Raw genomic sequence first — 14,206 nt, 5'->3', positions numbered from 1 at the left:
ATTCCTCTGTTGCCATCCATGGCACCTCACTCAAACCATCTGCACACAACTTTCTTTGCTCTGGATCCTTGGAACATGTATCAAGGTCAGTGCTGTTCCAAGGGTGTGACAATGGGCGTATTCCACTCACTCAACAATAAATGTAATAACTCCTTGAACTTAGATCAATAATATAGTTTTTTGGAGGGGGAGGAGTATTTTATTACTGACATTGGTGAGAACTTGTGGCGTTTAGTGATAATAAAAAGCAGACTGACTTTTAGTTTTATTGTTGGTAATGAATTTTTTTTATAAAAAAGATACTGTCTTCCCATTGCCCCCTGTGACATTGGCCTAGATTAAAGGATAGGAGGTCCCTGTGAGCTACTCACATCTATAAGGCTTTACTTTCTTTAGAAAGTGTTCTTTCTTAGAAGGGTGGGGATGGAGAGGCAAAGCACCATCATAATATTTGAGAATATACATGTACTTTTTAAGTAAACATTTAAAACTGTATATGAAATGTAAAATAGATCCCACAGTATTATAAGGAAAACAACATTGGTAAAGAGATTGGTTGTTGAGAAGCCAGAGTCTTAGATACTTATCTGAGTTTGTATGGGATTTCAAATTTAGTGTGTTTTCATTAGCAAAGAACTTTCAGTTTTTCTTGTCACTGGGCTCACAGAGAAGTGGACACTTTAATTTTAGGTAGAAGCAGTATGCATGGGGTCTAAGACAGCCTGCACTCTGTGACCATGGGCGAATTAATCTGGCTAACTCTAAGTTTCTCCATCTATAAAATGAGAATAAATAATAATACCTACCATACAGAGTCATCTTGGGGATTAAAACTAGCTAGTTATATAAAGGGTTGAGCCTTCTGCTGCTGCTGCTGCTACTGCTGCTGCTAAGTCTCTTCAGTCGTGTCCGACTCTGTGCGATCCCATAGATGGTAGCCCGCCACGCTCCCCCGTCCCTGGGATTCTCCAGGCAAGAACACTGGAGTGGGTTGCCATTTCCTTCTCCAATGCATGAAAGTGAAAAGTGAAAGTGAAGTCGCTCAGTCGAGTCCAACTCTTAGTGACCCCATGGACTGCAGCCTACCAGGCTCCTCTGTCCATGGGATTTTCCAGGCAAGAGTACTGGAGTGGGGTGCCATTACCTTCTCCGGAGCCTTGTGCTAATGCATATTAAACACTCAATGAATATTTAACATCACTGTTGTGATGTTTATCCAGTGGCTAAAAGATATAAAATTTTTCATTTTAAAAAATGTTTTATTCTGACATAAAATCCTGCATATTTTCTTTATTTCTCTCAAACTTGGAACATGAAAACACTCACACAGGTATTTAAGGCACCAACCTCAGCTTCACTGTGAAAAAGATACTTATTTAGCAAATTTCTCCAAGGACACTAGATGGCGATCTTCTCCTTTAAGAAAAAACAACAACACCAACAACTAAGGATTCATTAACACTTCTTGCTTTGACAATTGAAACTCACTGCTGCAGATTTAAACGCAAAGCACAGACGTTAAAATCGCCTCTTGGAACACTGGAGTGTCAGAATCGTAGAATTCCTAGATTTGCAGGCTTCAAGGTAGGGGAGGCAAGGTCTGGGGAATCCTGGCTTCAAACATTTGCCCTTGGGTAGTCTTGGACTTCACCTTTCAAGATCTCATTTTCCTCTTTTATAATATGAAGTGGTTAGGTTAGGTTAGGTCATCTTCAGTGTTGCTTACAGATTTAAAATGCTATGATTTTAAATAATTCAATGTTTACTCTGCTACCAGGTTGTATTTTCTCAAATATTCCTTGTGCTTTTAATTAAATATTTCATAAGCCAAGGGACATGATTTAAGGTCACAAAGTTCAATGTCACCTAAGTTAAAACTGACTTAGTAAAAAAATAAGATTGATTTTGAAAGATATGGATGAATTCAGGGTTTTGAGATATGTGTAAAATGTTGGTCTAAAGGTTTCTTTTTTTTTAATAAGCAGGAGAAACATATTTGCATATCTGTATTTAAGATTAGTATATAAGACTTGAAAATAACCTGTCCATTTCAGAGTCATTTTAAAACTATTTCCGTATCTCCCATAAATAAAATTGAACCCATGCCTAGATTTTTTAAGGAGATAAATTTTTTCTAATGTATTTTTAAATGCCAATTATTTTGAGTGTTTCTAAAGGGATGATAGCAGATTAAGTTGTTTATAGATAGAAGCAATAGAACTGTAACTATCAACAAGATAGAGAATACCCTTTCTCAAATATGAGTAGATGAAGCCAATCTGTATTATCTAGTGTGATTTTAAAAATCAGATGTGGCTTAAAATGTTTTCAATTTTATATAATTGGACTAGTAGAACTAACAGTAAATAAAGAAATCTTGAGAATAAAATATATTTTAGGGTTGATTTATAAGCAAAAGTATATACCTGTTTTTCCTTTACCAAGGTGTTTCAGACAAGGTAGAAAGATTTTTATAAAAATAAGCATCCAGTGGATCATATGATGATATTTCCTTTTAAGGAAAATTATTATTTCTACAAAAACTCTCTGGTATTTTAATTTGCATCTTTTTTTTTCTTTAAAAAATAGATTTGTGGGTCTTTACCTGAAGAAATGTTCCTCCCACACATCCAAACTCTTTAGCTGTGATTTGTGAACAATACTCCCTGTGATATATATATATATAAAAGTGTAGGAATTAGCAAACACTCTGGGTCCAAATGAGTATAAACATCCCTTTAGCACTGAGTGTGGTGATGGGTGCAGAGGTGAGGGAAATATACAGCTGGCAGAAGCTATTTTTCCCTAAAACTGGAGTTGTTGGGGTGAGCCCGCAATTCAGCACTGGTGGCCCCCACTTCACATCCAGGGTGGTGTGATATAATTTGGGTGCTCAGTATACAAATTTTAATAGTAGCAGATGAAATAGAAACCAAACTCGAAGAAGTTTCCAATGGATGCATGGCCTTTTCCTTTTTGGTAAACATTTGGCTCATTATCATACACGTGTTCATCCAATTTACCCACCAACAATTTCAGTTTACTATTTCCACTAAAAGCTTATGGTGAAAAGACCTGGGACCGCGAGTGCCCTGTTATTCTTATTACTTGGGGTCACAACCATAAGACTTCATACTAAGGAATAAACACACACGTCCCTTGCCATCCAGGGCAGAAGAGAAGTAAAAGGTGAAAACAAGAATTCACGCACGTTATTGTCTAAAGGCAGTTTAATATTTATGAAATATCTCTCTCACACACACACACACACACACTCACACGCACACACCCCACAAAGTCTTTGGGCTCCAGTTACAAGCGCTGCGTCATCTACCAGATCACATGGTAATTGTTGCTATTTCAAGGATCAAGTGGCATAAAGCTCCCCCCTCACCCCACCCCACCCCAGCCCTTTCGTTTGGTACCATATAGCGTGCAAGAGTGATTATTGTGTGATGGGGTGAGACCAGGCTCACTGGTCCAACCCTCCCAACTAGAAACCAGGCTCTCGGTGGGGTGGCGCGCACGCCGTGTTCTCACGAAGTGATTGGGAAAGGGGGACGGGGGAGGGGGTCTCAGGGGAGGAAGGGCAGCTCTAATTGGTTTCTCAATGAAAGATAATCACCTATTCCCCGGAGAGGCTGGGGATTAGCACTCTGCCTCTCCTCTCCAGCGCTTTTAGACTTCTCATCCTCCCCTCGATGCTTTTAGTCCATTCAGCAGAAGTGGATCGAAGAACGCGGCTCCTCGCGCCGCATTAGGGGCAGCACCGCTGCGCTCCAGTACTTAGCGCCCATTCACTCGCTCGGTCCGCTCTCGCCTCGCCCGGCTGTAGTCCCAGCCGCCGTCGCCCGAGAAAAAGTTTCGCGGAGGGGCTCAGGGAAAAACATGAGCGAGCTGGAGGAAGACTTTGCCAAGATTCTCATGCTCAAGGAGGAGAGGATCAAAGAGCTGGAGAAGCGGCTGTCAGAGAAGGAGGAAGAAATCCAGGAGCTGAAGAGGAAACTCCATAAATGCCAGTCAGTGCTGCCCGTGCCCTCGACCCACATCGGCCCCCGGACCACCCGGGCACAGGGCATCTCGGCCGAGCCGCAGACCTACAGGTCCTTCCACGACCTCCGACAGGCATTCCGGAAGTTCACCAAATCCGAAAGGTAGGCGCCGCCGGGGCGTGGGCGCGGCGGGCCGGAGCGGGGCCGCCACTCGGGGCGGACGGGCGGGCCGGGCGGCGGCTCGGGGACTGGGGGCTCCGGGCCGCGGCGGCGGGGGCTGCTCGGTGCCCGGCGCCCCTGGCTCCCCTCAGCGCGCGGAGTGGGGGTGGCCCTGGCGGGCCGGGAATGGGGAGTGTTTATTTTTATTTCTGCCCATCACGTGCTGCGCTGGTCTCCGCCGGGCTGGGAAAGGCTAGCTCCTCGGGGAAACGCGCCCCTGTGGCGTGGGGGTGGGGAGAAGGAGCGTGGAAAGTTTGGTCGCGCCCGCTAACTTGGCCGCTGCGCACCCCGCCGAAGTCGCGCGGTCTTCCCTTCGCGCACCCCTGGGGAGACTACCTCCGGGGACAGGACCCGGCCCATCCCGGGGCCTGGAGAGCTTCCTGGAGGTGACCCCCAGACCCAGGCCACAGGGCATGCTCAGTGCGCCGCTGGAGCCTCCCGGGAGCGGCGACGGGAGGCTGGACAGGGCGACCGCGTTCGGTTTAGGAACTGAACTTGCCCAGAGCCCGAGCCCGGCTGGGAAGGCGCGGAGGGGGTGAGGGGAGGGAGGCGGGACTGGGGTGCGTCTCCACTGCAGGGATCAGCCTCCGAGGGTCACTCTCCAGGCAGCAAGTGATGTCAGCAGGAAATTGTAAAGAAACACCATTTCTTGGATGTTGGTTTGCTCAGTTTGTGTCCCTTCCAGAAGTGTCCACTTCTTGGGCTGCCTAGGGCTTGGAGGTGGCTCGGTGACCTTGCACCTGAAGCAGGTTTGGGGCTACTGGTCAGCCCTGTCCTTGAGTCGATACTACCGCCCCCTCTTGTTTGTCTTCGGAGTCTGTCCCTGGAAAAGTTGGGATGACGAGGGAGGGGAGCTGTTTCTCTGGGCGCCTCCTGGCTCCTTCCTTCCCTCTTCCCGCCACGCTGAGAGCCAAGTCCTGCCAGTTCAAAGTTGTGTGTCGCTCTTTCGTGGTGCGCAGAGGAGGCCCGGCGATTTTGGCCCTAAGTAGGAAGTATTTGCTCTCCGCTCGCTGCCTTCACCGGAGAAGGCTGATCGATTGGCTGCAGCATTAAAGCGCCTCTGGACATTAGGGAGAGGAAGTGCAGACTCCAAAGCCCATTACTGGCTTTTAGTCTCTGGAAGTGCATGGCCGAAAGTGCATCTCGCAGGATATTGAATATTCCATCAGGCGTGCCTTCATGCCCGCCTGCCTCTTACCCCTTCCTTCTTGTTAGATCACTTGGTTGTCTGAGTTTGGGGCCCTCAGGGGACCCCTAAATTAATCCCTCCCCCTAAGCGGACTTTGAGGCTAGTGCTTCTAAAGAGCACGTCTTCTTGTCCATCCAGGCCACTTGCAGGACTCTCGATGTCCCCCGCTCTTCCCCTGCACTCTTTCCTTGTTTGTTTCAATTGTGTACTGATTCCAGTGTATGTGGGATGGGGGAGGGGATCAATGAAGACTGTGCAGGAGTAGAGAGCTATCAGAAGAGGACCAGGAGCTGGTAGGTTGTGTCAGGCAGAAAGGATTTCACCTTGGTAACTGCAGGCCCACTCGGAACCAACGTCTCAAGGGGCAGTCTTCAGGTTTCCTGAACAATACTACACTTACTAAATGACGCTGTCCACATGGCACCTTTTGGCCCACGCTGCCTTGGAAGTTCCTATCAAATGAAACAATGGCATTCTTCCTTCTCTTCGGCCAAGACTGCAATCAGAGCTAATATTTGGCCTTGCCATTGGTTGGGAAGCTGCTGTGTCTTGCCTCAGCTGAGCTGCGCATTCCTCGGCCGCTGCCCTGCCCCGCGCTCAGCAGCTGGAATCAATCTGCCCACCTCCTTAAGAAGCCACTTCATCAGCGGTCACCCAGCAGCTGTTCGCCTCCTAGGGCTGGCCGGCTGGGGCTCTATCGCATTTTTGAAATTTCAGATCTCTGTGTCTGGACTGCGCCCCTCCAAAAAAAAGTGTAGCCAGCACCGCCTCGCCGCAGCAAAAAGGAAATTTCACCGGGGTCTGGAGAGGTTAGAAGAAACTTCCCTCCCAGGGTCCCCTCTCATTCAGGAGCTAGCTCTCAAAGAGGAACTTTTATTTTCCTTGATAAGAAATCTCCCTAGGAATGAGAGACATTTTTGTGTGTACTTAGAGGAAATGGCTGATCTTTCAAACGTACGCATCATCTTCCTTATTCTATCCCTCCCCCCTACTCCCAGCGCTTTCTGGTTAGGGGTAGGAACATTCATCAAAAGAGTGGATCATGCGCAGTAGAGATTGGTCGAGCGCATATTTGTGTCCGCAGAAACTAGCTGAAGTGCTTTTCTACTTAACTCTGTGCGCGGATTTACCCTGGGACTGAGTGTAAACTTTTTCCCACTCAGCATGTAGTTTTACACTTTCAAATGGAAGCTTGGCGTGTATTTTCAGGAAGCTGACTCATTAGAGTTTAAAGAATTTTGACAGGTAGAACATGGGAATAGTAACCTCTGGAATTAGGTACTTATCCTAGCATTTAAAGAGACAGTACTGACTTACTGGTGAGGCACCTTATTTTGGCCAAGAAAAGAAATCATTAAAAAAGTATTTCTAGAATACAGCATTTAACAGCAAACACAGTGCTTTCAAAATAAAAGTGCATTTGCTAATGTCAAAATAAAAGTGCATTTGCTAATTTTCAGATATTGGGATTTGGGAAATAGACATCCCATCAACTCATGCATTCTGTTAAAAGTTGTGCCATCCTGATGCATTTACTGGGACTGAAAGAGACTGCTTTATCACAAAGCTAATGTTCAATTCCAGTGGCTGTAGGATTTAGTGAGAGCTATTCATGCTATGGGTTTGTTTGAAACTTTGCTAGGACACCACCAGTTTTTATACTAACAAGAAAAGAAATATATTTTGAAAGTATAGGAATTCTGTTTGGTGGGCAGAATGACAAAAGAACTTTTGCCTATCACCACTGTTTCGGAAAATGATTGCAATCTGAAATATTTACATAATCGCTGGTAAAAATATCTTGAGCATTTATTGCAGTGGAAGGAAATGGGAGAATTCAACGACTGTTGTAATCAAGTCAGTCCAATTAGCCAGATTTCCATGTGTCCACAGAGGGTATAATGCACAAACTCCATTAAGAATGATCTAAGTATCTGAGGAATGCTTTAGATGAAAATTATACTAGAGAAAGGGAAGATCTGAGCTCTCGGCATAAGTATCAAGTGTACAGTATGATGATCATGTTTAAAAAGAAAACATCCGACTTATTACAGTCCTCATTTGCAGACCCCTTAGAAATGCCCAGTAGAGATCAAGTGATAATCATTGAAAACTGTAGGCTGTTTTTGATGATGATGATGATATTTTACATTCATATATAACTTTCTACCAAATAACTGAGTCTTTCATATAGTTTTCTGTGAGCTTCAATTCCCTGCATGCATATACTCCACATCAAGAATAACCAGATATCCTGATTCTTCCCTCTGTTTTTTTAATCACAACTAAATTCCTTATTTTGACCACCCAGTTAGCTCAGAGGACTGCATACAATTGTGTTTTTAAATTAGCTTAAGCAAAAGCTGAAATCAATATCACTCTGTTACAGGAATAATGTATTATATTGCAAAGCTATTGAGCTATTCCTGTCACAGATCCCTTGATTCTTGATAATGTAAATTCATCCTTTGGAACTTGTACCTTCTTGCACTGGGACACGGGTGCTTTGGAATGGATGCCCCAGAAAACTCTTTGCCTTTTGTGTCTCTGATTCATTTCAGCTGATTTAACCTTCAGACTAAATCAAGGGATCTGGCCTAATTTTGATATAACTAGCTTCAATGAAATGAGCGGGTACACCCACTGAATTCTGGGCCCACCTTATTAATTGTTCCAGTAAAAATACACAATGCTTTAAAATAGCATAGGTAAGAATATTAAAGATAGCTAATCCTACTGATTTTAACACAGTGCTAAGCTGTTTACTTTCATCAGCTCATTGTTTTTTCCTCAGTGATCCTAAATCATATATGTACTTTTCATGTGAGGAATCTGAGGCTCAAAGAAGTCACTTGCCTAAGATCTCACAGCTAAGAAATGCCAGATGCGTTTCAAACCCCAGTTTAAAAATTTTTAAAGCCCCAGTTCTCAGCTGCTATGCCTTGGAATCAGGATAGTTCCATCTTATTAACTAGTGAATCCTTCTGAATAGGAAAAAAAGAACATGCCCTAAATTAGAATACATTGTTGTTTTGGTGTTTTTTTGTTTGTTTGTTTTGCTTATAGCCAGCACAAAACTGACCTTATGAAAATTGACCAGTGAGCTTAAGCAAATATGCCTTGATAGGCATATCCAGCACATACACCTTGAATGCGCTGAGCTGGCTAGAATTTCCTCAGGTCCTTCTCTTGGAATTGGCATTTCCTAGTCGTTCCTCCTTCACGTCATAGGTGGAACTGATGAGCAGTGCAGGTAAGGAAGGATGTGAAAAGGATCTCTGTGGTTGCCTTTGGATATCATCCACTCTATCCTTTGCCTTTTGCCTTACAGATTCCTCCTGCTAATCCCATCATCCCTACCAATCCTTCCATCCAAAGGAATTTATTACTACCTGACCACATACCAATCTGTTGACCAGTTATCCTTTCTGGATTAACATAATGATGTTTTAACAGGAGCTTCTGGGAGAGGACATTCATCTAGTTTACTCTGATGAGTAGTATTTATGATGAGAGTTGAAAGGGGGAAGAACCGCCGAGAAGACGGCAGGTTGTTTAGGCAGGCTTGATCCTTGTGTCTTGCCAAGAGTAGTTTGAAGAGGACAGGTTCTGTGAACAAGCACTTCACTCGTACTTTCAGTCAGAGCAATACAGAAGGCAGACAGTACCCTGGTTTTAGTCATGAGACTTATATTTTAAGACATATCCACTTTGCTTTGGGGTTGATTTGGGTTCTTGGATGATGTTCATTTTCCAAGGGTATTTGTAATATAGCAAGGGTTCTTGTTCTATCTGGATCATTGATACGTGTATAGTTTGCAAGTTTCAATTTAATTGTGTGTTCGTAGGAGATTTGACCGGAGAAGGCAATGGCAACCCACTCCAGTACTCTTGCCTGGAAAATCCCACGGATGGGAGGCTGCAGTCCATGAGGTCGCTAAGAGTCGGACACGACTGAGCGACTTCACTTTCACTTTTCACTTTCATGCATTGGAGAAGGAAATGGCAACCCACTCCAGTGCTCTTGCCTGGAGAATCCCAGGGACAGAGGAGCCTAGTGGGCGGCCATCTATGGGGTCGTACAGAGTCGGACATGACTGAAGCAACTTAGCAGCAGCAGCAGCAGCAGCAGGAGATTTGACTGACCCTCATGAAAATATTTCTAAAAGACCTGAATAAACAAAAGATGTCATATGTTTTTACTCTTTACTGACTGCTCATTTCCCAGTGCCCTCTCCCCACTCTGTGTAGGAGGTGCTAAGAGTGCATTAAAACCCTTTCTTTTGATAGGATTTTCAGGTGGTTTCAGAGCTGCTCAGAGTAGGAATAATTATTTTCATTTGCCACTGAGAATTTGCTTATCAGAGTTCAGGACCCTATGTTATCTTGACTTCTTGTAGCTCTTGGAAGTTACTGTGAGCTCTGAGATAAACCAGGGGTAGTGTATCCTGTTTCACAATAGTGAAAGCTCAGAAGTTTGGAATTAGTCAAAAGTGAGTACTGACCTGGAGCCTCGCTTTGTTAGAGTCATGTGCTGTTGGATCCCTGAAGAGAAAAGGATGTGTGTGTGTGTATGTTTATGTGTATGATTATATGTGTATGTCCATATATGTATATCTATACACATACACACAAATTGCCAATTTATTCAGTTTATGACTTTACACTTCTTACGGTAAACTCTTCGAGTTTGGCCCAGTCAGTTCCCTGGGGAAAGGATGATTTACTTCTTGGGCTGCTATCGTAAGATAGATGACAGCATCTTGCAGCATGTCAAATGCTTGTGTCTGATATTAGACATGTAGTCCAATGTTGTCTCCCAGAGCAGGGTACTAGAATCAGTCTCTGTTGCTTCTTGTTGATTCCACCTTTTACCCAATGATGATCTTTACCTATTTTTCTTTGTTGTCAGATCTGCCCGTGTTGTGCATCTCTCTTTGGGGTCCCTGGTTCCTCTCTTTTAGCTTGACATCTGGAACTCCTGCCAGATCTATCTGTGTTATTTGCAAAACTCATACAACCACAAATGTAGAACAGAGGTCTTGCTCAGACTAGTATTCTAACCTTTCAAAACCTTTCATGTCTTAAGTTATTTCAGATATTGTACAATTTGATTTTCCTAAAGTTTAAAAAGTAATTCCTCATGTTGAAAATATATGATGCTTTAAAGTATTTCTTAATGAAAACTGGACATTTCCAAAGAATGTGTATCTTTGATATAGGTTTGTTTTTATTATGTAAAAGCTTATAGAACTAATCTCTTTTATTGTCATTATGAACAGCAGACTCATTTTTTAAAACTCCTAAACTTACTCTGCACTGCTCCCGAAACATTGTTGGTAGATTAGAAACTTCAGTGTACATTATGTTGCTTTTAATTTTTTTTAAACATTTCCATACTTTTTTTTTTTTTTAAATGTGGGGTTATAGTAGAAACTCATGCTATCTTAGAAAAAAGTGTAGTTTTACATTCAGTCAATACCAAGTTTATATTGGTTAAAAAGCTGTAAAATACTTTCTGTAATTTGTCCTGTCCAATATGTTGGCTGCACGGTTAACCTTTTTTTAGTGCATGTAGATTTGACATATTCTTGGAAATTAGTCCTAAACAGTTAATATCTTGATCCTTGGAGTTGATCTGGATTGATTTCATTATATGGATGAACGCACTGATGGCACTTTGGTGTGTAAGGGGATAACATGCTGATTTCATCTGAGTGTTTATTTAATAAGTGAATTTGCCTTAATAAGACAAATCCAGTAAGACATCTGCTGTAATTACCCTGTTAGGACTTAGTTTGAATTTTTTTTTTCACTTGTGATAAAGATTATGCAAGTACAGTTCTTAAATTATGCTGTACTGCTCCTCCTTTCTAAATCAGTTTAGAGAGTGCTTCAAAATGTGTTTTCAATCCTCAGAAGTCTTTATTTGAGCCTTCTGACTTCAAATACTGCAAAAATACTGCTGACAAACCTTACAGGGAATCTTAAAAGTACTTGTGTATTTGCCTCTCAAAAATACTTGTAGGCCTATTTGTCCAACTGTGTGATACTGATATTGCCTGGTGAGCAAATCCAAAGCCTTTGAGTAAATGTTAGTATTTTTCTTGATGCCTCCCCTTGCCCTCACGGCATGGGTAATATTAATTTCATGCCTCGCATGGCCATCGAGGAACTTCAACTACATATGCTAAAAATTCTCAAAATAGAAAATTCTTTTATATCTTGGATTGTAAACCCCAGGGTAGAAACCAGGTCTGTTTATAGTAAAAATTCCAACCCTATAAAACCTTCAGCTTACCATGCATTTCTCTTCCCACATGCTAAATTTCAGAGGCAGGATAAAAACAGCACATATCTAGAAGGTATTAAAAACAAACAAACAAAAATTCACCCAGAAACCATTTAGAGGATCAAACCAATTCATATCCAATTCAATCTCCTCTCACAGAGCAAGTTCACTCTAAAATATGCAGGACAACATTCCAGGTCTTATTCCAGCAGGTTGTAGCTGAAGTGTCATGGCACACGGTGGTATGTGTTTGATTAGTTGTGAGGTTAAAATGAGTAAATAGTAGGTTAAAAATCAAACTTCGTGAATTATTTGCTTCTTAGAAAATAAGGTTGAGTGCATTCACAGGCACCTCTCAAGGGATGGTTTTTGACCTGCATTCCAATTGGCTTCCCAGGCTGGGAAGATGAAAAATATATGGCAGGAAATAGCACAGAACCCACAGTCCGTCTTGTCTTTTCACAAGAGTGTGGTGCACGTGGGAACATCATTCATCTCGTGAGTCACTGCAGAAGCAGTGTTTGAGAACTTGGGATCTGAACTGTGGGTCTAAAACATCAACATCTGGTTGCCGCAACACTTAAAGCTGCTTTTTTATAAACAACTCTCGTTAGGTTTACTGCACTCTATTCAGCATGTACACATCAGAACCCATTTCCCAAAGGGTGATGTTCATATACTGATGGCACTGGGGCTGCTTCTAGGTGGCACACAAGTTAGTTTGTTTTATATTAGTAAAGAATTTTGATGTACTGAGGGAAAAGATGTAGCAATCATATTAAACCTATGCCATGTGGCTTCTGTTGCTTAGAAAGCTTCGTTTTAAAGGTTCATAGATTTTAAAGGAAAATGTGGAAAAATATAGATTGTAAATAACATAGATATGAATAACACAAAAGAGGGAAAGTTTATTTTAAAGTCATTTTCAACAAGGAATGAAACAGATTGCTTTCATGCTCACCCCGTCTATGTTGTGGAAAATTTTGTCTAATTGAGTTCTCACTGGACCTGTCTTTGGGTGACTCCTTGGATGGCTTTCAGTTTCTCCATAGGAATTGGAGTGAGGACATAGGTTTGCATGGAAATAGTGGGTTTTATAAGATATATTCTTGCTCTAATGGTAAATCAGCCTGGTTAAGAATTACTCACTTCACTATATCGGCAGAGAAGTGTCTGATTTACCCCAGGTTTATGAATTCCTTTGCCATGCCACAGACACAGGTGAACAGGACAGCTGGGAATTATAAAGGGATAGGGGTGCCTGGCCTCCAATCTCCGTCCAGCTTACAGTCCATGGGCAGCTCTGTCTTCCCAGAGTGTCCCCAGGGCTCCTCCTTGGGTCCTATAAGTCAATGTCTGTGGCTCTGAAGGGCAGTAGTGTGGCATCCTGCAGCCAGAAATTCAAGACTTTTTCTTTCTCTGTAAAAATATAATTTGGAAAAAGTTTGGAAGGGAAAGTCTTTCATAAAATACACATGTATTTTCCTGTAGTCTGTGTTTCCTTGACTTGTAAGAAACTAGATGAATCTAAAAGATAAATATTTTTAAAGGTATTATTATTTAAAAAATAGTTTTGCAGAAAAATGAGAAAAGTATAAGGAGAAAGGCGGGAATATATTACAAGTAGGAGGTTATTGTTCTTCAGTAGCAAAGTCGTGTCTGACTTTTTGGAACTCCATGGACTCCAGCATGCCAGGCTTCCCTGTCCTTCACTATCTCCCAGAGTTTGTTCAAACTCACGTCCATTGAATTGGTGATGCCATCCAACCATCTCATCCTCTGTCGTCCCTTTATCCTTCTGCCCTCCATCTTTTGCAGCATCAGGATCTTTTCTAATGAGTCGGCTCTTCACATCAAGTAGCCAAAGTATTGGAGCTTGAGCTTTAGTAGCAGTCTTTCCAATGAATATTTAGGGTTGATTTCCTTTGGGATTGACTGGTTTGATCTCTTTGCAGTCCAAGGGAGTCTTGGGAGTCTTCTCCAGCACCGCAGTTCAAAAGCATCAACTCTTCAGCAGTCAGCCTTCCTTTTATGCAAACAGGAGGAGAGTTAACAACAATCAATTCTCATTTCAGAATACAGTGCAGGTTGTCTGCCTACCACTTAAAAAAGGAACTCATTAAGGTTTGGATATAGGTCCTGTCCGAAAGGTAGGGGGAAAGGGAGGTGGAGTGAGGAGAAGCAAAGAAGGGAGGAAAAGAGAGCCAACAAGAAGATTCCAAAAATGACCACAAGATGGCAGCAGGAGTATAATATTTAGCAATTGTACAACTAGTAGTTTGAGATGGCCTTTAGTTGAGTTTTAAAATACATTCTCAAACACACAACTTTCTTTTTTCATTGAAGTAAAATTGATTCACTATAAAATTATATTAGTTTTAGGTGTACAGCATAGTGATTCATTGTTTTTAGAGACTGTACTGCATTTAAAATGATTATAAAGTATTGGCTGCATTTGCCGTACATTCTTGTAGCTTTTATACGTAGAGTAGTTTGTGTCTCTTAACCTCCTAC

At 42.4% G+C, this 14,206-nt stretch overlaps 1 protein-coding gene across 2 annotated transcripts in view; it reads left to right on the top strand.

Moving 5' to 3' along the window:
- Window positions 1-3,282: 3,282 nt before the first annotated feature.
- Window positions 3,283-14,206, top strand: part of PRKG1 (protein kinase cGMP-dependent 1) — a 1,415,798-nt gene continuing 1,404,874 nt past the window's right edge. The window contains exon 1 of one of the 2 annotated variants that reach the window (XM_086379150.1): window positions 3,283-4,154. In XM_086379150.1, the coding sequence (XP_086235276.1) occupies window positions 3,889-4,154 (266 nt within the window). In that variant the 5' untranslated portion in view covers window positions 3,283-3,888. The remainder of the gene's footprint in view (window positions 4,155-14,206) is intronic. The other variant, XM_086379151.1, reaches the window with a different exon arrangement.

This window comes from Bos grunniens, chromosome 26 (genome assembly GCF_055505025.1).
Source record: "Bos grunniens cultivar Pamir isolate PY7600 chromosome 26, Bosgru_T2T1.0, whole genome shotgun sequence".
NCBI lineage: Eukaryota > Metazoa > Chordata > Mammalia > Artiodactyla > Bovidae > Bos > Bos grunniens.
The sequence above is the reverse complement of the archived record's forward strand: the minus strand, read 5'-3'. Positions and strand labels throughout refer to the sequence as shown.